The sequence below is a fragment of the Brachypodium distachyon genome, chromosome 5 (genome assembly GCF_000005505.3).
Source record: "Brachypodium distachyon strain Bd21 chromosome 5, Brachypodium_distachyon_v3.0, whole genome shotgun sequence".
In the NCBI taxonomy this organism is placed as follows: domain Eukaryota; kingdom Viridiplantae; phylum Streptophyta; class Magnoliopsida; order Poales; family Poaceae; genus Brachypodium; species Brachypodium distachyon.
In genome coordinates, this window is record NC_016135.3 from 24,182,875 (window position 1) to 24,205,092 (window position 22,218).

The 22,218-nt window shown below is 45.4% G+C and overlaps 4 protein-coding genes across 6 annotated transcripts; 1 reads left to right on the forward strand and 3 right to left on the reverse strand.

Annotated features, from left to right (window-relative positions):
- The first annotated feature begins 127 nt into the window (after positions 1-127).
- Positions 128-5,151, forward strand: LOC100827748 (ent-kaur-16-ene synthase, chloroplastic). Of its 2 annotated transcripts, XM_010242105.3 has the most exons (14): positions 128-531; positions 933-982; positions 1,074-1,359; positions 1,454-1,634; positions 1,918-2,135; positions 2,220-2,340; positions 2,420-2,517; positions 2,598-2,818; positions 2,895-3,007; positions 3,098-3,193; positions 3,267-3,482; positions 3,590-3,731; positions 3,810-4,055; positions 4,606-5,139. In XM_010242105.3, the coding sequence occupies exons 1-14, from the start codon at positions 276-278 to the stop codon at positions 4,936-4,938; spliced, it is 2,577 nt and encodes an 858-aa protein (XP_010240407.1). In that variant the 5' UTR covers positions 128-275; the 3' UTR covers positions 4,939-5,139. The 2 variants fall into 2 exon arrangements, with proteins under 2 accessions (XP_010240407.1, XP_024312125.1); XM_024456357.1 differs by lacking the exons at positions 128-531; positions 933-982; positions 1,074-1,359 and having other exon boundaries at positions 1,494-1,634; positions 1,922-2,135; positions 4,606-5,151.
- An 888-nt stretch (positions 5,152-6,039) lies between these two features.
- LOC100828060 (ent-cassadiene C2-hydroxylase) lies at positions 6,040-8,013 on the reverse strand. The gene is made up of 2 exons (XM_010242104.3): positions 6,965-8,013; positions 6,040-6,882 (listed from the first exon to the last, which is right to left on the reverse strand). The coding sequence occupies exons 1-2, from the start codon at positions 7,874-7,876 to the stop codon at positions 6,268-6,270; spliced, it is 1,527 nt and encodes a 508-aa protein (XP_010240406.1). The 5' UTR covers positions 7,877-8,013; the 3' UTR covers positions 6,040-6,267.
- A 3,222-nt stretch (positions 8,014-11,235) lies between these two features.
- LOC104585427 (ent-isokaurene C2-hydroxylase) lies at positions 11,236-13,224 on the reverse strand. Of its 2 annotated transcripts, XM_024456358.1 has the most exons (3): positions 12,232-13,224; positions 11,813-12,012; positions 11,236-11,698 (listed from the first exon to the last, which is right to left on the reverse strand). In XM_024456358.1, the coding sequence occupies exons 1-3, from the start codon at positions 13,165-13,167 to the stop codon at positions 11,377-11,379; spliced, it is 1,458 nt and encodes a 485-aa protein (XP_024312126.1). In that variant the 5' UTR covers positions 13,168-13,224; the 3' UTR covers positions 11,236-11,376. The 2 variants fall into 2 exon arrangements, with proteins under 2 accessions (XP_024312126.1, XP_010240405.1); XM_010242103.3 differs by having other exon boundaries at positions 11,236-12,012; positions 12,232-13,223.
- A 5,087-nt stretch (positions 13,225-18,311) lies between these two features.
- LOC100828362 (cytochrome P450 71AV8) lies at positions 18,312-20,223 on the reverse strand. Its single transcript, XM_003581601.4, has 2 exons — positions 19,088-20,223; positions 18,312-18,991 (listed from the first exon to the last, which is right to left on the reverse strand). The coding sequence occupies exons 1-2, from the start codon at positions 19,997-19,999 to the stop codon at positions 18,368-18,370; spliced, it is 1,536 nt and encodes a 511-aa protein (XP_003581649.3). The 5' UTR covers positions 20,000-20,223; the 3' UTR covers positions 18,312-18,367.
- Between the last annotated feature and the right edge of the window lie 1,995 nt (positions 20,224-22,218).

A 22,218-nucleotide genomic window follows, 5' to 3' on the forward strand; every position in this document is an offset into this window, starting at 1 on the left:
AGCCAGCACCGTCAGAATGTTCCATTCCACCAGGCCGTGCAACGGAAGCCCGACGAGCAGACACGTGGCGCGGCTTGGACAGCGCCCCACGCCAGCCGCTTCGCCCCAAAAATCTCGACAAATGAAACGCAGCAACTGCGCCGCCGCCACCTTTCCTCACTTCAGTTCTGCCGTTCCGCGGCCTTTTCCCCTTGGCCACTTTCCAGTTCCGTCGACGGCGACGGCGGGCGGCCGTGGCACCGGGCGACCGATTTCTCTCTCCCCTCCCCTTCACCATGTCGGGCCCCAAAGTGTCCGTGGCCCGTTCCGCGCCCCCGGCGCCTCGCGGCCACACCCTCCTCCTCCTCCCGGCGGCTCCCACGTTCGCGACGAGGTTTCGCTCCGGTCGTCATCGTCGCCTCACGACTGCGCGCGCCGCAGGGGTTTCCCCCGCCGACCCACGCCGGTTCGGATCATTCTCCGGTAGTCGTCACCGTCCTTCTCCGCTCCATTGGATTTGCGAGGAGGATCGGGGGATTTCTCCGTGTTCTGGTAAGGAGCCCTAGCTTGATTGGATGGATTGATCCGAAGATTTCAGGTTTTGGGATCAAACGAATCAATTTTGCTGTGAATCCATATGCCGCAGTTTACTCTGCCACCCGGTGCGCGCCAATACATAATAGTACTGCTGCTAAAAATCAAGCACTTAATAGACAGCATATAAATTCAATCCTGTATTCTGCAGGCTGCAGCTGATTCAAAGCAGGAAGGAACAGTTTTCGTTCAGTTTTTTCTTTTGTTAAATCATGTTTTTCGTTCTGTTACTTGCAAGTGTTGCTTTATTTTTGTATGTCTGAATGACATCATCTGCGTGCTCATATGCGTGCTATCTTTTTTTTAATGGGATATCTATCTTAATTGATTCGTGACCCATATTTCTTTTCTTCAAACAGCATGTGTTGGGACGAGGTTGGTAGAAGAAAATGCAAGCCTGCAAAACGTGGTATCAGACTCACTTCTGGTTATTATATTTGATGATCCTGTTATCTCGCTTCAATTCTTATTTAATGAATAATGTTGTCACTGAAATGCAGCATACAAAGGGGTGGAAGGATAGAATAAGGAAGCAGCTCCAGAAAGTCGAATTATCACCATCTTCATACGACACGGCATGGGTGGCTATGGTGCCCTCGCCGGGTTCACCTCAGGCTCCACACTTCCCTCAGTGTGTTGAATGGATACTGCAAAACCAGCAGGGCGATGGATTCTGGGGTATCAATGAATTTGGCTCATCAGTCAACAAGGATATTCTCTTATCCACACTGGCATGTGTTCTTGCGCTTAAGAAATGGAGTATTGGCCAGGAGCACATAAGGAGAGGTATAGACGAAGATGCATTTAATTGTTAATGTATTTATGCTGTCATTATTTCAAGAATGGGGCGCTTTAGCATGATAAAAATGATATTGTGCAGGACTACATTTTATTGGAAGAAATTTCTCCACTGTTATGGATGAGCAGATTGCTGCTCCTGTAGGCTTCAGCATCATTTTTCCTGGCATGATTAGCCTTGCCATTGAGATGGGTTTGGAGTTTCCTGTTACACAAACTGATATTGATGGGCTTCTTCACCTTCAGGAGATGGAATTGAAAAGGTTTGTCAATATTGGCATGGAATTGCATTAACAATTGGTTCATAAAGTTGTGTAATATGCATTGGTTGATCATCTAAATGGAAATGTACTATTTGTCTCTATTTTCCAAAAAAATAATATGAACCTTTCTTTTTGGATTTTTCATACGAACCAGAATTTCCAGGAAACAAGTGGTCACAGTGTCGTCCATGTTGTCTTTTGCTTACTAGTGTAGTTAGCAATCTGAATTTTTGTATCACCTGTGGGTAACATATTGAAAAACCTCATGCTTGGTTTAATCTAGGCAGGCTGGGGAGAAATCTTATGGGGGTGAAGCTTATATGGCCTATGTTGCTGAAGGATTAGGAAACCTGCTGGACTGGAATGCAGTTATGAAGTTTCAGAGGAAGAATGGATCGTTGTTCAATTCTCCTTCCACGACTGCTGCTGTGTTAGTCCACAATCATGATGATAAAGCCCTTGAGTACCTAAGTTTGCTTGTCAGTGAATTTGGTGGTGCAGGTGGATCTCTGTACCCTTCCCTGTGAAGAATTTTCAATGGTTTAAACTGTTGCTAAATACTTAATGCCAGTAGACTTTTTGCAGTACCAACAGTGTACCCACTAAATATATACTGCCAGCTTTCGATGGTGGATTTACTTGAAAAGATCGGAATTTCTCAGCATTTTTCTAACGAGATAAAGAGCATCCTAGACATGACATATCGGTAATGACCAATGACCATAAGTACATAGTTGACATCTTTTTTTTAGTAGCTTGTAAACTTTACTGTGTCCTCTTTGCAGTTTATGGTTACAGAGAGACGAGGAAATCATGCTGGATATAGCAACATGCGCAATGGCGTTTCGCCTTTTACGTATGAATGGATATGATGTATCTTCAGGTACTTAAGCAGGAATTCCCTGTCAATGTTATCATTATCTTGATCGAACAATTTAACTCACTAATTTTATTCTGGCGCAGATGGACTATCTCATTTTGCCAAAGCCTCCACTTTCCATAATTCACTTCATGGGTATTTAAATGATAGAAAATCTATATTGGAATTATACAAGGCTTCAAAAGTCAGTTTATCGGAAAATGATTTGATCCTAGATAACATAGGCTACTGGTCTGGGAGCCTATTGACGCAAAAGCTGTGCTCTGACGGTGATAGGTCGCGGCGGATTACAATATATGGAGAGGTGCCTGCATGGAATTAAAATTCACATTTAAATTAAAGTTCAGTTTATGTCTAATTTTGTGCTTTTGGAATTGCAGACGGAGTATGCTCTTAAGTTTCCCTTCTATGCCACACTAGAACGTCTTGACCACAAGAGGAACATTGAACATTTTGATGCTCAAGGTTCTCACATGCTGAAAACAGAATATTCGTAAGAATCTTATTTCTTGAAAAACTAATTCCCCGTAAAATCATATTGTTTAGATGTCATACTAAAAGGTCAAACATTTTGCTGAATCAGGCCATGTCCTGTGAACCAAGAGCTCTTATCTTTGGCCACTGCAGATTTCACCTTTTCGCAATCTATCTACCAGGATGAACTTTTGGATCTTGATAGGTAATCTGGCTGTTATGCTCTCTTGTCATATAAAATTTTTTTCTTGGAAATTTCTGATTTTTTTCTGTGACAGTTGGGTGAAAGAGAACATGCTGGACCAGCTACAATTTGCTAGACAGAAGTTGACATATTGTTATCTCTCTGCTGCTGCTACTATATTTCCTCCTGAATTGTCTGATGCTCGTATATCGTGGGCCAAAAATGGGGTGCTCACAACTGTTGTTGATGACTTCTTCGATGTTGGAGGATCAAAAGAAGAACTTGAAAACCTCATAGCATTAGTTGAGAAGTATGGTTCTTTAGCTTGTTGTCTTTGTCTGCACTTTCTTATCTAATGCTACCGTCTTACATATTGCTAGTAATTCATGTTCCCTGCTTTGCCGACTGTTTCCTTAGGTGGCATGAGCACCACGAAGATGAGTTCTACTCTGAGCAAGTAAAAATAGTATTTTCTGCTCTCTATACCACAGTGAACCAGCTTGGGTCAATGGCTTCTGCAGTACAAAACCGCTGTGTTACAAATCACCTGATAGAAGTTGTGAGTTTCATGTGCAGCGACCCCCCCGATTGTTAGTTGCATTGTGTTCAGTACTGACAGATTAAAATTTGTCTGCAGTGGCTACAGCTATTGAGGTCTATGATGACTGAGGCAGAATGGCAGAGGAGCCAATATGTGCCAACGATGGAGGAATACATGATGAATGGAGTTGTTTCATTCGCACTGGGGCCGATTGTGCTCCCAGCATTGTATTTTGTTGGGGAAAAGCTGTTGGACAGTGTTGTCAAAGATCAAGAGTACAGTGAGTTGTTTAGGCTAATGAGTACCTGTGGCCGTTTTCTGAATGACAGCCAAGGCTTTGAGGTATTTGGGCCTCATGAAAGATAATTCGTCTCTCTGCAGATACCATTCCCACTCATGTCTTTAGATTTTACATAGCTGCGTAAAAACATTGAATTTTTAAAATTTATGTTCTATGATTCTGCCTATCATATATACACATTTTTTTTAGATTACAGGAACCATGTTTATTATGTTGGACTACTTATTCTCACAATAGTCAAGATTATAGTCATTTATTATTAAAATGTTGTTAAACAATGCCTTCATTTTTACCTTTTTCGAACGGAACTTTCATGGAGGCTAGAAATTATAAATCAGAGAAAAAGGAGATATGGACACTGCTTGTTTGGTGGTTGGACATTATAATTGTGAAGATTAATCAGCTCTTTGCTTACAGTTTTACAATAAAAACAATTATAGGATTGTATAATGAACATATGCCTTGTGTGTGATATCTAATCAGACAAATCCAACTAATTGCTCATCAACTGCCATGCAGTTAAAAGTTTTAAATTGTACTAGTACTAATTTGTAATTGGATAACTAATATATTTGCTATCTTGTGTTGCAGCGGGAGGGCAGCGAGGGGAAACTGAATAGCGTTTCACTACTCGTTCTTCACAGTGGCGGTTCTATGTCAATAGAAGCGTCCAAGGAGGCAATACAGAAGTCCATAGTCACTTCTAGGAGAGACCTGCTAAGATTGGTCCTTAAGGAAGACACGGTTGTTCCTAAGCCATGCAAGGAGCTGTTCTGGAAGATGTGCAAGATACTAAACGTGTTCTACTTTCAGACTGATGGATTCAGCTCTCCAAAGGAAATGGCCAGCGCAGTGAATGCAGTTATCCACGAGCCACTCAAACTCAACGCTATGAATCCACCTGTGACTGTTTCGTCAGAATAACAATTTAACAATTTCCTGTGTTTGGTCGTGTTCATATGGGGCAGATCGCAGATGTAAAGATTACCGATTTCATCAGAATAACTTTTGATACTGTAAACGGGTTGATGTAAAGATTGAGGCAGGCTCAAGGTTAAAAAAAACTGCGTGCGTTGTGACTATGAAAGTTCAATGCTATCTCTTAATGATTTTATTTATACTGAATCGTTACCATTTTGTTCTTGTTCAAATTACTGATTTCGGAATTGTCTTTTCCTGCTGTTACTGCAGCTGTGCACTTGCAACTATTTCCCCATATTTGGTGTGTACTTTGAGTCAAACTTATATGAAATATAGCCTTCTATATATGTACGATTTTCTTTTTCACAAAATAGGTGTCAAACTTAAATGACCCGGACAGTTCCAAATCACTCGCTCACTGCCAAGTGCCAACGATTCGTGGAGATGGAACGCCTACGGCCGAATGGTTAGGTGATTTTCTTGGGGTTGTTTTCTATCATCGTCCCCGCGAGGTGAACAAGGGCACTGGCTAAGTTGGCCAAATGTATGCCAAGTTGCCAACCTATTCTTGGTTAGACCCCCTCCCTCTAGCATTAATGTACCTCTTTCCGTGAATGATGTAACTATTAGTTTGAGTTAATAAGAATGATTTTCTGCCAAAGAAGTGTGTCGAGTGTACCAAATAATGGCAAAATAATTGTTGCATCATCTCAAGTGTAGAGACGACAGATCATGATTCGATATTTCGTGCCACATACCAATGAGAAAGTAATTGTTGTTTACAAATTACAAATGTTCTTTTTTTTCCGAATCGGACGACCCATTGAAACGGAAACCATGAGTTTCAAGTGCCATACATGGATAAGCAGAAAAAGAGAAAGCAATCACAAATCACAAATGTTCTTACTCAATAAAAACCACATTTCTGATCTACGAACCATACGTCAAAGATGAAGATCAGGCTAGTTTCACTGGAAAACCATGCACATACTTCCTCCGATCCATATTACTTGTCTCAAATTTGCCAAAATATGGATGGATCTATGTTTAAAAAGCGTTTAGGTACATGTAATATTTCGACAAATAATATGGGTGGGAGGGAGTATATAATAATCACTGTATTATTCATAAATCATAAACAAACACGGAACTAATACAATCATGTTCCATGATATCTTTCTGTCATGCAAAGCACGGATGATAGTACAATACCACAATGTTTACGATCAGCTTCCCTTATTCTAACGCACAAAGGTACGACATGCATACAATGTAAACGTACATTAACACGTATATTCACAAGCTTTCTGTATCATTTTGATGGCATAGCTTTCAAGCCCACACGTGTGGAGTAGCTCTGAGATGGAGGTCATACTTTCTGCTTAGCGTTAACTTAAATTTCTCGGACATGTCAAACGAAGCTACGGTAGCTCCATCAGGAAGCATCCAGTCGAAATGATACAGAAAGTGTGCCAACGCAACCTCCGTGAGTGATGAGCTGAATTGAATCCCCGGGCACTGCCGACGCCCAGCCCCAAAGGGAATGAATTCGGAGTATGTCCCATTGTAATCCATATTTTTGTTCTCGAACCTCTCAGGCTGGAAACTTTCAGGATTTTCCCAGTACTTTGGATCCCTGGAAATTGCGAAGATATTAACGTATACACTGGTGTTTTTAGGCACGTCATAACCCATAATTTTACAGTCCTCTCGGGCCATGCGGAAGAACAGAGGATTGGGTGGATGCAACCTAAGAACTTCCTTGATGACCATCCTCATGTAATGGAGTTCAGCAAGGTCGTTATTGGTAATAACAGCTCGGTCTTCACCTAGCACCTTACGGACCTCAAGCTGTGCCTTGGCCATAGCTTCAGGATGACGGATGAGCTCGGACATAATCCACTCCAAAAGTCTCCCTGTGGTCTCTGTGGCAGCTCCAAAAATTTCCTGCAAACGATGGTTGCGGTATATATTCATCTCACATCTCAGAGAATATAAATCAATATCAGTACTACCATAGAATACTCACAAACAAGACGGCGCCAATAGTCTTGGTGGTGAGAGGGAACGGGAGCGAGTCCTCCTCCTGCAGCCTGAGCAGCACGTTGAGCAGGTCGTCGTCGTTGGCGTTGAAGGCGAGGCTGCCGGCCGCTTTCGCCGCCTTGCGCCCCACGATGATGTCGTCGATGAGATTCTGCATGCAGCCGTAGCTCCTCTCCATCTTGCGCTCGCCATTGCTGAGCCACCTCACAAGCCGCGACGACGGGAAGAGGTCGACGAGGTAGAAGCCGCCCAGCAGCGACATGGCCTCGTCCAGCGACTGGAGGTACTCGCGCTGCCGGGCGAATTTGCCCCCGAACACTGCCTCCGACGCCACGTCGTTGCTGAGCCTGGTCACCCTCTCGCTGACGTTCACGGTGTTACTGGCACCGGCGGAGGCGTTGCCGGAGATGTAGCGGACGAGGTTGCCGACGAGCTCGGCCCGGATGCCCTCCATGCGCTTCACCTGCTTGGCGCTGAGGAGCTCCACGATGCACACCTTGCGCATCTGGCGCCAGTGGTCGCCGTAGGGGGTGAAGGCGAAGCCCTCGCCGCCGCAGGTCAGGATGTCCATGGTTGGGATGGTCGGCCGGCTGGAGAACTTGAGGTCGTTGGTCTTCACCACGAGCGCCACGGCGTCGGCGCTCGAGACCACCACGGTTGGGACCTCGCCCAGCCGTAGGAACATCAGTGGCCCGTGCCGCTGAGACAGCGCCATGAAAGTGCGGTGTGGGAGGACGCCCATGAGGTGGTGGAGGCTGCCGATGATCGGGAGAGTCCATGGTCCAGGGGGCAGCAGCTGCTTCTTGGGCTTGTTCTTGCGGCCGGAGAGCTTGCGGAGAAACCAAAGGGCAAGTAGCGTGGATAGGGCTATGAGACACAAGCTTAACCATCCCACCATGGCAGGCAGCTTGGCAAGAGTGTGCTGCTAACGAAATTGTTGGCTCTTGTATGTTTTGGGGAGACGTGACATATATATGTATGTATGCAACGATGGCCTCGAATTGGAAACTTCGTTCGAACTCTGGACCGGCCTCCTGTGCAGAGAATGAAACCAATCTATTTTGACCAAATCATTCTCTAAATTTGTATACTGCTGCTTGCATACGTAGTGGGACAGGAACCGTTGGATATATTAAACGGTTTTGCTATTGGCAAGGTGGTCGTCTGTTCTTTAGTTAGAAATTAATAGACATGTTAGCCATCGGATTTTAATCCAACGGTAAAGTAAGAGATCTGAAAATGTGAATGACCCTCAGATCTTAACCCAACTGCTCTAAAACGTCGATTGATATTTAAGATTCATTTTTTTAAAAACAGACGACTTAGAAATAGTCGCACCCAAGAATAAATTCTACTCCCTCCGTCCAACAAAAGATGTCTCAATTTTGATCAAATTTGAATGCATCCATACACTAAGTCATGTCTAGATACATCTAAATTTAGACAAACTTTAGACATCTTTTGTTGGACGGAGGAAATACATGACAAAGAAAAAGCTAACAAAACCGTTGCTAGGTCAATGGTCCCAAGGAATCAAATCACGGTCAAATTAGCGAAAAAAGCATGCTTCTGGGTACACCCCTCCTGTTATGTACTGTTATGTAGCCTGAATGAAATGTTTTTTTTCTTCGGATATAATTAAATTGTGGTACACCTTATAAGCATATTACAGATCATGCAAGGATATTTCTTACTATTTTTGCGTGCCAACACGAACACAGCATCATACTATTTCATTCACAAAATTCGTAAGTACTCTCTCCGTTTCTAAATACTTTTCGCTGTTCTAGTGCAAACAAGTACTCTCTCCGTCCAACAAAGAATGTCTCGACTTTCACTAAATTTGAATGCATCTATACACTAAGTCATGGCTAGATACATCCAAAATTTAACAAACTTGAGACATCTTATCTTTTGTTGGATGGAAGTAGTATTTAGGAATGGAAGGAGTACATTCTAATTTACACGTCAACAAACACAACGTCTTGAGACACGAGACCTAAGGAACAAAACACACATAGGATAATTCCTCTGTAGACTTTACCTGTTATTAGCCGGTATAGTGACATTTTTGTTTTGACGAATAGAAAAGTATCATATTTTCCCTATGATATCATGGGCCAAAACTGTTTAGGGCCAGTTGGAGCGTTATGTATATCCGTAGCTATGCGTGTGACAAAAACAAAAGTTCTAGTCAAATTTGTTGTTGTTTGGCATCAAAACAAAGTAACTAAAGTATTTAAAAATTTCAGTCACTTTCGGCCTAGCTAGATTGCCGTGTCCGCACAAATAAAAAATATAAAAAATCCAAGGGCAAAAATACAAAGCGACTGTTCCGGTCACCTGCATACTCACAAATTTCAGTCACTTTCAGCCTAGATCGCCAAAAATATAGAAAATCCAAGGGTAAAAAGAAAGTGACTCTTTCAGTCACCTGCGTATCCACAAATTTCGGTCACTTTCAGCCTAGCTGCCGAAGGCCGGGCCCATGGCAAATCCAGCGGACACGTGGCCCGACGGCCGTTTCCGTCTGCACTCGTTTCTACTATACCTGGGCAAACCCCGGGCCGGGCCGGGCTTCATAAAAGCCTGACGGTCAAACTTGAAGCCCGAGCCCGGCCCGAAACACCGAAAATAGGTCATTTAAGCATTAAAATAATTATTTTTGAAATAAATAAATGATTTTTTATACCTATTTTTTCTAAAAATACCCGTTTTTAGTCATTCCAGGCTTTTCCGGGCTTTCGGGCCGGGCTTGGGACTGGAAAGGGAGGTCCGAGCCCGGCCCGGGACGTCGGGCTTCGGGCCGGGCTGGCCAGGCCGGGCCACCCATGCCCAGGTATAGTTTCTACCTTTACTTTGTCGAGGGTCTCTGATTTGGCCTTCAGCAAATGCTTTGTCGAAGGCCCGATATAAGGCTCACAACAAAGAGCCTTTTTGTCACGAGAACCTACTACACGGGTTCTTTGCTGCGAGCCACAGCAAAAGACATTCGACAAAAGCTTTGCCGTTCTTCGTTGCGAGCAACGACAAAAGACATTCGACAAAAGTTTTGCAGAAGGTTTTGTGGGCATTGCTATTTGCCCCGTGCACATGGCAGAATAGGTTCCTTGGCTCTTGCCGTAGTGACAGACCCATTTAATGTAGATGTATCATTCATATGTCATACTACACAGTATCTCTTCCCAACAATAAATGAACCTCGATTAAAAAAAGGCCTCTTGGCTAGGTGATAGGCCTCTTGCCCATCAATATCCATCATTATATAATATTGTGCAACGAAAAAGTGTTTTGGTTGCGACTGTTCTGTCATCTGTTCCTCTGAATATTGGTTTTAGACGTACACTGACAGGGAATAAATGAACATCTTGGTTACATTTAGTCCACCGCTTAATGATGGTTCGCCTTTCTACCGATCCAGATTCTTTTACCTGGAAACTTAATACCATTGGGGTATTCACGGTTAAATCTATGTATAGAGACTTAATGGATCGGCATGCTGTTTTTCCTCACAATTATTTATGGAAGATAAAAATACCTTTGAAAATCAAGATTTTTATGTGGTTTCTCTATAGAAAAGTGCTGCTGACCAAAGTCAATCTTGCTAAGCGTAATTGGGGTGGGTGTAAACAATGTTGCTTTTGCGGATTAGAAGAGACTATCCATCACTTGTTTGTAACACATGTCCATGTGCTCGTCTTGTGTGGCGAATTGTTCATGTATCTCTTAATTTGCCACCTCCAACCAATGTTACAAATCTGTTTGGGAATTAGTTGAACGGTGTTGATAAAAAACTAAAAGCTCAAATTCGGGTGGGAGTTTCTGCTTTTTGTTGGGCTATTTGGAATTGCCGAAATGATATTGTTTTTAACAAAACTAGAGCGGTTAATTTTTTGCAGGTAATCTACAGGGCCACTCACTGGATCCGTTTGTGGTCTTATCTACTCCCTGTGGACCAACGGGAGTTTTTGGATACTGGGTGCAATCGTCTGGAGATGGTTACTCGGGATATCTTTGCCGGGGTGGATGGCGGTCCACTAGTAAAATTCTAGCTACATGATGAATAGGCATTTTTTATATCTTCTATTCCGCTGGCTGATTTTTGTGTCAACCTTGTGTGATGCATAAATCGTATTATTGTGACACTGGACTTTGTAATAAAATGGCCGTGTGCATCGATTGATGCAGAGGCCGGGGTTTTCCCACTTTTCAAAAAAAAAACTACACAATATCTCCTGTCATGGACACCACCAGGAATGGTAGCACAATACCACGATAAGGGCGATGAGCATAAAGGTACAACCATACAATACAGTAATCGTAACATCTATGCTGAAGGTTCATGTATATGAACATACATTGCCACGTATGAATACAAGCTACTGCTTTCTGTATCGATCACTTTGACGGCATAGATTTCAAGCACACGTGTGGAATGGCTCTGAGATGCAGGTCATACCTTCTGCTTACAGTGAACGTAAATTTCTCGGACATGTCAAACGAAGCTGGGGTTTCCCCATCAGGAAGCATCCAGTCAAAGTGATACAGAAAGTTTGCCAGTGCGAGCTCCGCGAGTGATGAGCTGAACTGAATCCCGGGGCATTGCCGTCGCCCAGTCCCGAAGGGAGTGAATTCAGAGTATGTCCCGGTGTAATCCATTTTGCTGTTCTCAAACCTTTCAGGCCTGAACCGTTCAGGATTTTCCCAGTGCTCTGGATCCCTGGAAACTGCAAAGATGTTAACGTATACACTGGTGCCTTTTGGGATGTCATAATCCATAATTTTACAGTCCTCTCGGTTCATCCGGAGGATTATAGGATTGGGTGGGTGCAACCTAAGAACTTCCTTGATGACCATCCTCACGTAGTGGAGTTCAGCAAGGTCACTGTTGGTAATAACAGCTCGGTGATCTTCACCTAGCACCTTACGGACCTCAAGCTGCGCCTTGGCCATAGCTTCAGGATGACGGGCGAGCTCTGACATAGCCCACACCAAAAGTATTCCTGTGGTCTCCGTGGCAGCTCCTAAAATGTCCTGGAAAAGACGGTTACCTGTTACGAAATACTCCCAGCGACGAAATATTACATCTATTTAAACGGTTATTTAGAGATACATTCATATTTGGACAAATTTAAGTCACTTAGTATGTGACGGAGGGAGTACTATATGTACAAGTATAGTAGGAAGATGCAAATAAAGTGTTGAAAGAAAAATAATATTCAGAGTTCAGTCCAGAAGATAAAAAATACTCACAAACAAGACGGCGCCGATAATCTCAGAGGTTAGAGGAAACGAAAGCGTGTCCTCCTGCTGCAGTCTGAGCAGCACGTCCAGCATGTCATCGTCGTTGGTGCTGCCGCAGGAGGCGCCGCCGCCGCCGCCGGCAGCTTTCGTTGCCTCGCGGCGCGCCTCGACGATGTCGGCGATGATGTGCTGGACGCGGCCGTATCTCTTCTTCATGTTGCGCTCTTCATTGCTCAGCCACCGGACCAAGCGCCACGAGGGGAAGAAGTCGATCAGGTGGAAGCCGCCCAGCAGCGCCAGCGCGTCGTACAGCGTCCGGATGTACTCCCCCTGCTGCGCGAACTTCCCCCCCAGAACAGCCCGCGACACGACGTCGTTGCTGAGCCTGGTGACCTTCTCACTGACGTTGATGATGGCGCCTCCGGCGGCTCCGCCGGTGGCCGAGGCCGCGGTGTGGGTGATGTGGCGGATGAGGCCGCCGACGAGCTCGGCCCTGATGCCCTCCATCCGCTTCACCTGCTTGGAGCTCAGGAGCTCCACGATGCACACCTTGCGCATCTGGCGCCAGTGGTCGCCGTAGGGGGCGAAGGCGAAGCCCTTGCCGCCGCAGGTCAAGATGTCCATGGTTGGGATGCTTGGCCGGCTGGAGAACGTGAGGTCGTTGGTCTTCATCACCAGAGCCACTGCCTCGGCGCTAGAGACCACCACGGTTTGGACCTCGCCCAGCCTCAGGAGCATCAGTGGCCCATGCCGGCGAGACAGCGCCGTCAAAGTGCGGTGTGGGAGGGCGCCGATGAGGTGATGGAGGCTGCCGATGATCGGGAGCGTCCATGGCCCAGGGGGCAGCCGCTTCTTGGGATTGTTCTTGTAGCCGGAGAGCCTGAGAAAGCAAAGGGCCATTAGCATCGCTAGGGCCATTAGACACAAGCTTAACCACCCCTCCATGGCGGGCACTAGACAGCTTGGCAAGTGTAGTGACAACCAAATTGTTGGCTTCCAGCTTGGAGAGATGTGTGACATATATGTATGCAGTGACGGACGTCTCGGAAAACATGGGTCAACGTAAGCAGGCTGCTTCGATGTTTGTATGAACTGACATATTGTGTCCGTTCTGTACGCACTACAGGAAAAACAAAGTTTGCCATGTGGCGCTAGCTTGCCACGTTATCCGGTGAGACTGCGCATACACACCTAGGACATGTGAACAACTTAAAAAGGATTAGGACATCTATCAGGACCTCCTATGTGTATTACTTTACATAGGGTGTGTTTGGTTCTGCTTTGCTTCTGGAAAAAGCTGCTTTGTTTTTTCTACGGTATGAAAGCTGTTTTGCTTTTTCTGCTGTGAAAAAGCAGGAAGTGTGTTTGGTTGGAACAGATGATTTTGCTTTTCTGATTACCTAATAACTTTTTATATGCGAATTGATCGTAGATCTATGATCTTTGCATTGATTGTGATGACGAAGAGAAAATTCATGCTTCTAATGATGCATATGTTTACATAAGAAATTTCGTTTTATATTATAACACAAAATATATATGGTTCACGCGATAATGCATCTCACCATACTTCAATCAAACAAAGTTTGTCACAAACATTACTTCAGTAACAATGCAACAAACTATACCATCACAATTCCATTCTAGAAATTAAAACGAAGAAAATAGCCTGCTACATGCTACATGTTTTTCAGTCCAAGCTTCTGATGTACTGACCGTCAGTTGCTATTTCAATTTTTCAACATTGATGTAGTGGTGTGCTATTGGTTGCTATTTCATTTTTTCAGTTAAACAACAAGAAACAAATTTGTGCACCGACTATTTTCCATTTCAATTTTTCAATCAAAAATCATGTTTGCGTCCCATCTAAACTGAAATCTTAAACATTTTACATTCATCTACGACTGCAGAGCAAGGGCAGGCCGGAGAGGAATTGAGGGCGGCAACAGGCAAGAGAGGATGAGGAGGGGATAGGGAGACATACATCAAGCGGGGCAGCGGCGGCAGCTCTGCTGTGCCTCCCTGTGGTCGCGCACCGGAGAGGAAGCGGGGGCAGGCCGGGCCGGCGTCGGGCATCGAAGGGAGCTCGGGATGGGGACGGGGGCAGGCGGGAACATGAGGCGTCAAGGCAGGTCGGGAAAGGGCGTGCAGAAGGGCTGGCTACGTCGCCGGAGGGAGTTGGCGGCCTGAGGGGATCGCCGCCAGAGAGGAGCGTCGCCTGGAGGACGCCGCCGGGGGCCTTCTCGATGCGGATGGACAAGGGTGCTCTATCAGTTCGTGTTTTGGTCGTAGGGAAATAAAAGAACGAACCGTTTTTCACTTAAGTGATGGCAGCGTGGATAAAAAACTCCAACTTGGCAAAGCAAAAGCAACCGGAAATACCTCTGGACCTACTTTGAGAATTGCACTGTGAAAAGCAGTCTGTTTTTTTGCTTTTTGCTGTGAGAAATACCCCTTTGGTTAGCTTATTTTGCTTTTTGGAAGCAAAAGCAGAAAAACACACCAACCTGATTGAAGCCTGCATGCCACTATTAGGCTCAGTTTGGCATTGCTGAGCTATGCTGCACCGAACTTATTTTATAATCAGTCGTGGACAAAACACACGAAAGTAGAAAAAAGTTGGTTAGCGAAACACGAAAATAATAAAAAACGGGTAAGAAAAATGGGATCAGAGAATCCAACGCAATGACAAGCGCAGCCTAATGGTACTTGTCACCAGCCGTGGTGTCATCATGTGCGAGCAGCATGCTATGAAACGTCATCCACAATATATAGTTGATTGTTGTTGTATGGCTTAATTGTAGTGGTTATGAGGTTAATAACTTAATATAAATGACGTATCATGGCGGCGTCAAACCACCGTAACCGTGGCATAGTCTAATTTATAATTTCTTAGACTTAACTCTGTCCTTATCTTTCCCCTAGCATAGTACTATATCTCCGTCAAACTTTCTAATTTTTTTGTAACAAAACTTTCTAAACTTTCACCGGCCATATAACAAAAATATCAACAGTATGGTGTCAAATGAGTATAAATACATTGTGAAATTTTTTTATAGTATCGTGGTATTTGACATGGTATATATTGGTATTTTTTTTGCTGACAATCAACAAAAGTTACACGCCCTGTTTATTTATTTTTGAAGTATGGCAGTTTAACAAGACTAACACACAAGCTGGTATCACCGAAACTATGTTGCGGACTCTAGAGGGTTTTCTATTTCCTACATCCTCCGATTCATAATAAATGTCGCTGATTTAGTACAAAGTTGTCCTAATGTTATGCTAAATCCGACACTTGTTATGTGCCGAAGATGATAGCTAGTGGTGCATGGAACATACAGTTGCACGATGGATATATATGGCCACCCAGTTTAATTATGTGGGAGATGTATATCGTGAAGATCAGAAAATCGCTTAGGCTTGAAGATTACGGTTTGCCAGCCTCCCGGAAAAATTAGGTGTTTAATTTTCTCGGACCTCGGTAGAGATCAGTGCATGGTATTGTGATGATAAACAATTCTTTTTTGTGTGACACAGATTTTTTTTTCCCAAGTAATGGAAACATTCATGGTACCTAGCTATACTTGTCACCGGCCGGCAGCACTGTCATCTATGCGAGCAGCTTGCTATGATTGATCGCTGATGTATGTCTTCTAGTGGTACCGGGTTATGTACGATATCTTAGTCGTCTTGTTTAGAATATTTAGACTAACTCTTCTTTTTCTCCCCGCAGAAAAGCTATAGTAGCATGTCAATTTCACACATGATTAGCACATCCCGGCTGCTATCACTGGAACTACGTTTGCATAGTCTTGGCAACACATAAAATTCACATAATCAAGGTAGAGATTACTTACTCTATGCAGCTATGCTAGCAACCGTTCATCTACACGCAGACAAATAATATAAAGGTCAACGGTTATATCCCAGCTCCTAGCCGCCTGACTAGCAACCTATATAGTCTCATGGAGGACAAAATTAAGCTCGGAAGCATCTCCCAAGTTCAAACTAACGACAACAAATTTCAGACCGGAAGCATCTCCATCTTGTAGCACCTGCGGAACGGCCACCAGACTTTGTGCATCGCAAGCTATAGCTCCTACGCGTACATAATACACGATGACAGGACCAGAATTGTTTCTGGCACCCCGCGTGCATGCCTACCTCAATACCTGCTCCATATTGTACTATTCAACACTGCAGCAAAAAGATTGTTTGATGGCATTTTCATCACAGTAGTTAAATGAGAACAGAAAGTGCCATTCCAGAAGAAGAAAAAACCGAACAGGAAGAGATTTTGCCAGATTCCCTAAAAAAAAAATTGCCAAACAGTCCACGGTAGGCCTGAACATGGAATACCTACGGCTAATCTGTGACAGCCCGTGGCACCACGTCGTGGTCATGGTAGATAACCGGACGCATTTCAAAGTGCGTTAATTTAGCTTTAAAGTGTGTCAAATTTATATTTGTGGCATTTTAAAAGTTTTGAATATACTCGTGTTGGTGAAAGTATTTGACGCATTTTTATTAGCAAAATCTGCGCTTGGAGTGCTAAAAGTGCGGTTAAAAACTAAAATTAACTACACTTGAGCAAAGTGGTCTAACATAGTGCGGACAAACGTCTACCATGGGTTACTCGGGCTAATCGGCCTAGGCCAGTACCGATGTTTGTAAAATACTAGCCTCACCATGTCTCCTCTTTTTTTCCATCCACATGCGACGTTCATCCCTCCGTTCTTGCTCGATCATGCTCGCCATGTTTTTTTTTTCGTACGACCCTTTGGCTAGGCCGGGCTCCACTCTCGATCAATAGGATAATGACAAACATAAAGTGTTTGGAGAAATACTGGAAAAGATCCACGTCTCTAGCCTAACGGCCTAAGGCTATCATGAACAGAATTAAAACATGTATTCACTCCGATCCTAAAATTTTGTCTAACCACGAAAACAATTTAGATAATATATGAAAAGTTATTAAACCCTCGATAATTTAAGCTTGATAGAATATATTACAGAAACATCGAGCTGCACACGCCGTCATCATGACGACGTATGCGATGAAAACTAAAATCCATTGCAAACTATTATCATGGGTCGTTAGATTATTGGGGGCAGGGCCGACCCAACTGTTTGTATGGAAATGATAAGAATGCAAAAAGGAAACAATACCAGGCATTTAGGGGCATCCATGGTCTTCAGAAACAATTCTACCTAAGCTCGTTATAAAATGTTGCAGTGGTTAGGGGGATCTTGTCACTAAGCTAATTATCACATTTGAGTAAAAAGAGCATGTATCTCTCTCATGATCTAACTCTCTCTCTAAAGCTTAAGGTGGCAGGCTTTGGTGCTTAGAGGATGGCCGTGCTGAGCCTCTGCCGTCAGTGTGGGAGGAGTGCCTCTGACATTCGGATCCCTTGTCCTCTGCACGGACTAGTCAACGCCGGTGCTCGCCGCCCCCTCGTCTTGCTCGTGCAGATTGATTGGCCGTGAAGGGGATAAGCCTAAGCCTTCTCGGCTTGGCTCCGGTCTCGGCTCAAGCCAGTGGCCAAAAGTTAACAGGGCTAGAAATCAGGCTTATGAGCATGAAATGTGGGTCCAAATCATTAATTTGGCGCAATCTGAGATTTTCGGGTTTTTGTTGCTGATTAGTCTTGGACTCATGGGTATCAAGTCTCTTAGGTGCGTGGCTTTTTTGTAGAACAAACCCTTACATATGTGATTTTGTGTAATTTACTCAAAAACAACTACGAAATATTAGTGATTATTTGCTAGTTATAATATCTTCAACTCTGGTGGAAAACGTCATTATCATTTCCGTTATTGCAGTAGATTTGTTCTTTGCGTTAAAAAGAAATTAGAAGGAGGTGACAGACCGCCGCCACCAATTATCTCTTTTATGAGAGTAAAGATGCTCATTCCTGGCGGTCCAATACAATTAAACCATTTAAGGAAGTCACACCCAATCCTATTCAATACTCCCTCCGTCCCAAAATAACTGACGTGGATTCGTATAAGATCTTATACAAATTCATGACACTTATTTTGGGACGGAGGGAGTATTTTACATGCAAATGCACAAAGAGATCTATGAATCTCGTATACGTTCACAAATGTCGACGGAACAATTATAGAGCGGTAGGCACTAATAAGGCGCATGAACGGTGGCATGCAGCAACAAGTCGTTCTTCCTCCTCGCCGTGATCCCGAGCGCCTCCTCCATATCCAGCCCACCGGCACCTCCGGGGTGCTCCCAGTCAAAGTGAAAGAGGAGGCTCGCCAGGGCGAGCTCCGTGACAATGACGCCGAAGGTCATCCCGGGGCACATCCTCCGGCCCGCGCCGAACGGCAGGAACTCGTAGTCCGAACCCCTGAAGTCCACGGCGGGCGTCGCGTCCTCGAACCTCTCCGGCCTGAACTCCTCAGCGTCGGCCCCCCAGCTGGCGGCGTCCCGCCCGATGGCCCACGCATTGACGAGCACCATGGCGCCTTGCGGCACGTCGTAGCCCATGACACGGCAAGGCTCGCGGCACTCCCGTGGGATGAGCAACGGCACCGGCGCGTGCAGCCGGAGCGTCTCCTTGATCACCAGCTGCAAGTAGCTCAGCTCTGGCAGGGCTTCCTCCCGGACGCGGCTCTGCCCCAGTCCCACGAGGACACCGCGCACCTCAGCCTGCGCCCTGCGGAGCGCCGCTGGGTTCCGCATCAGCTCCGACATCGCCCATTGGAGCGTCGTCGCCGAGGTCTCGCTCCCAGCCCCGAACAGATCCTGGACCCGACCATCGAACGGAAAGCATTTCGTCGAACACGTTAAAGACATGAAACGATCGAGAATCGAAACGGGGGTTTTAGTCATCTTACGTACCCTGATGACGGCCCGGATGGTTCCAATGTCGAGCGGCGCGTCGTCCGCGTGCTGGAACCTCAGCAGCACGTCCAGGATGTCTTCTTCCTCGTCGCCGGCTCCGGACCTCCTGGCACGTTTGTCCTCGATGACCGCGTCCATGATCCGGCTGAGCTCGCCGACCACGTCCTCCACCCGCCGCGCCGTCCCGCTGAGCGCGCGCGCGAGGCGCGACGACGGGAACAGGTCCGGGAGGCTGAACCCGGCGGCGACCTTGGCGCCCTCGTCCAGGCTCGCCAACAAGGCCTCCCTGTCTCCGATCCGGCCGCCCACCACGGCGCGCACGACCGCGTCGGTCACGTACGTGGACACGAGGTAGCTGACATTGACCGCCTTCCCCTGAGACGCCGACGCCACGGATGCCACGGACGCGACGAGGCTGTCGGCCTCGGCCTCGCGGGAGCCGCGGAAGGAGCGGACCCGGCGCGGGCTGAGCAGCTCGGTCACGCAGAGCTTGCGGACTCTGCGCCAGTGGTCGCCGTGAGGGGCGAACAAGATGCCGAGGCCGTCCCGCGTCATGGTGTGGAAGGTGTCCGTCCGAGGCCGCGTGGCGAACGCCGCGTCGTGGGTCTTTAACACTTCCCTGGCCGCGGCGGCGGACGAGGCCACCACGACGGGGAGCTCCCCCATGCGGAGCAGCATCAGCGGGCCGTGGCGGAGGGCCAGGTCCCGCATGGCGCGGTGCGGGAGCGCTCCCACGAGGTGGTGCAGGCTTCCGATCACCGGCAGCTGCCATGGCCCCGGAGGCGGGTTCATGGCACCGCCGTGCTTGCGCGGCCTGAGCCTGGGGAGGAGAAGACGGAGTAGGAGGATGCTGACGGCGGCCAAGAAGACCGCACAATAAGGCACGTTAATGGTGGTACTACTGGACATGTTGGCCGTGGCTCCTGCTGTTGGTTCAGAGTTCAGATCACAGGAGGGATCGCAACACACGATCGAAGACTCTCTTGGAAGCTAGCTAGCTGCCGCTGAGCAAAGAGTGCGCACGTACAAGAACACGAAGCAAGCTAATCAATTAGCAACTACTCACGTCAATCTCCACACGCATGGGAAAATCGATTTGACGGCTACAGGCCTGTGTCGAACCTGTCTCTGATCTTTTTCTACTTTCTGGGTTGAGGTTACAGCATACGGTATACAGGTTTATTTATACACGGCCAGCTGCAGACCGATTCAAACAACAGAGGGGATCTCCAGCGAGCACTGCATGGCCAATGGCATATTAAATATTCAAGATAAAATCTTTAAGATACTACACACTGGGAGTGGTTTATCGAAACCTGAGCTCACACACCGGCGATGCAAACTTTTTTTTCTACACAGACAATTTTTTAACACTGGAAATTAATACTCCATCCGACCGGAATTACTTATCAAAATATTACATTTAGCTTTTTAAACATGAATACATCCATATTTGGATAAATTTGAAACAAGTAATACGAGTCAGAAAAAATAACATTTTTCTTGTGCCCAGCAAAAAATTTCACATGCACTTGTACGCAGTGAATGCTGGCCGATCGTGAACCTCAGTGGAATGTACAAGACATGGTTGATATAGTACGATTGATCGCCTGGCTGCTATGGCTGACACCAGCGTATATAACTGATTGCTTTTGTATGGCTTGTAGTGGGTATCGGATTAATAATTAACTTAATAAAAATGACATGTCATGGCGGCTATCGAGGGAAAACAACCAAAACCACAGCATCAATAGTCAACTTAATAAGAATGCCGTATTATGGCGGCTTATCGAGAGAAAACAACCAAAACCACAACATAGTCTAATTAATTTAGGATACTTAGACTAACTCTCTTTGTCTGTCCAGTATTCCATCCGTTTTAAAGTGTAGACATAAAACTTTTGTTGGCAATCAAACTTTCTAGACTTTGACCAGCCATATAACAAAAATACGGACAATTATGGTGTCAAATGAGTATCATGAGATATATCATGAAAAATATTTTCATAGTATCATGGTTTGACACCGTAAATGTTGTTGCATTTTGCTATAATCCTGATGAAATTTTAAAAAGTTTGACAATCAACAAAAGTAACACATCTTATATTTTAGAACGGATGATCGAGTAGTGGCATGGCAATTTAACAAGGTTAGCAACACTGACTAGCTGGTATCACCGAAACTACATTGCGGACTCAATAGGGTTTCCCATTTCCAACTCCCTCCGTCACATATTAAGTGTCGCAAATTTGTCTAAATACGCACGTACACCTACACAATAAATTACATCTAGATTAGTATCGGGTTATGAACGATATCTTAGTCGTCTTGTTTACAATATTATCATACAAACTCTTTTCTCCACACAGAATAGTAGTAGCATATCAATTTCACATGATTGGCACATCGGCTGCTATCAATGGAACCACGTTTGCATAGATGGTGATTAATCAGTACAATTCTCTTGAGGGTCCCTTATCTTGATGGATAACATTCGCGCGAGAGAGAGGCGATAGCAATGGTGACACATGAGATGCGCGGGCCGGTGACCTGTCTTCTCCCTCCCCTTCGCCGGTGGTGTCCGGGTCGGTCATGGTAACTGGTCTCCTCGCGCAGCTGATGATTTAATAGCTGCCAAAAATTATGATTGGATGATGTGACAGAAATAAAGAGATTACTCCCACAGTTTGTCATCATGAAGTCTTGGCAACACATATAATTCACATAATCAACGTAGAGATTACTCTAATCTGCTAAGCTAGCAGCCGGTTCATCTACACGCAGACAAATAATTAAGGTCAACGGTTATATACTTATATCCCAGCTCCCAGCTAACGTCACTTGCGACCTAGCCTCATGGAGGACAAAATTCACCTCGGAAGCTTCTCCCAAGTCCCAAGTTCCTAGCTAGCGAGGACAGAAGCATCTCCCTCTAGTAGCGCTGTGAAACTGTGCATCACTAGCTATAGCTCCTACTCGTACAGAATATACAGGATGAAAGGACGAACATTGTTTCTGGCACCCCCGCTCGCATGCCTACCTGCTCCATATTGTACCAGTTAACATTGCGGCAAAAAGATTGTTTGATGGGATTTTCATCATGGCTGCCACATAATAAACATAATCAC

Bases quoted from the DNA above. Each gene is read 5' to 3' on its own strand.
- LOC104585427 (XM_010242103.3), bottom strand. From the start codon at position 13,167: ATGGAGGGGTGGTTAAGCTTGTGTCTAATGGCCCTAGCGATGCTAATG. The intron at 12,013-12,231 runs GTGAGTATTTTT...CGTCTTTTCCAG, and splicing joins TTATCGGCGCCGTCTTGTTT to GACATTTTAGGAGCTGCCAC.
- LOC100827748 (XM_010242105.3), top strand. From the start codon at position 276: ATGTCGGGCCCCAAAGTGTCCGTGGCCCGTTCCGCGCCCCCGGCGCCT. The intron at 3,732-3,809 runs GTGAGTTTCATG...ATTTGTCTGCAG, and splicing joins CAAATCACCTGATAGAAGTT to TGGCTACAGCTATTGAGGTC. The intron at 4,056-4,605 runs GTATTTGGGCCT...CTTGTGTTGCAG, and splicing joins ATGACAGCCAAGGCTTTGAG to CGGGAGGGCAGCGAGGGGAA.
- LOC100828060 (XM_010242104.3), bottom strand. From the start codon at position 7,876: ATGGTGGGATGGTTAAGCTTGTGTCTCATAGCCCTATCCACGCTACTT. The intron at 6,883-6,964 runs GTGAGTATTCTA...CATCGTTTGCAG, and splicing joins CTATTGGCGCCGTCTTGTTT to GAAATTTTTGGAGCTGCCAC.
- LOC100828362 (XM_003581601.4), bottom strand. From the start codon at position 19,999: ATGTCCAGTAGTACCACCATTAACGTGCCTTATTGTGCGGTCTTCTTG. The intron at 18,992-19,087 runs GTACGTAAGATG...GGTCGGGTCCAG, and splicing joins CCATCCGGGCCGTCATCAGG to GATCTGTTCGGGGCTGGGAG.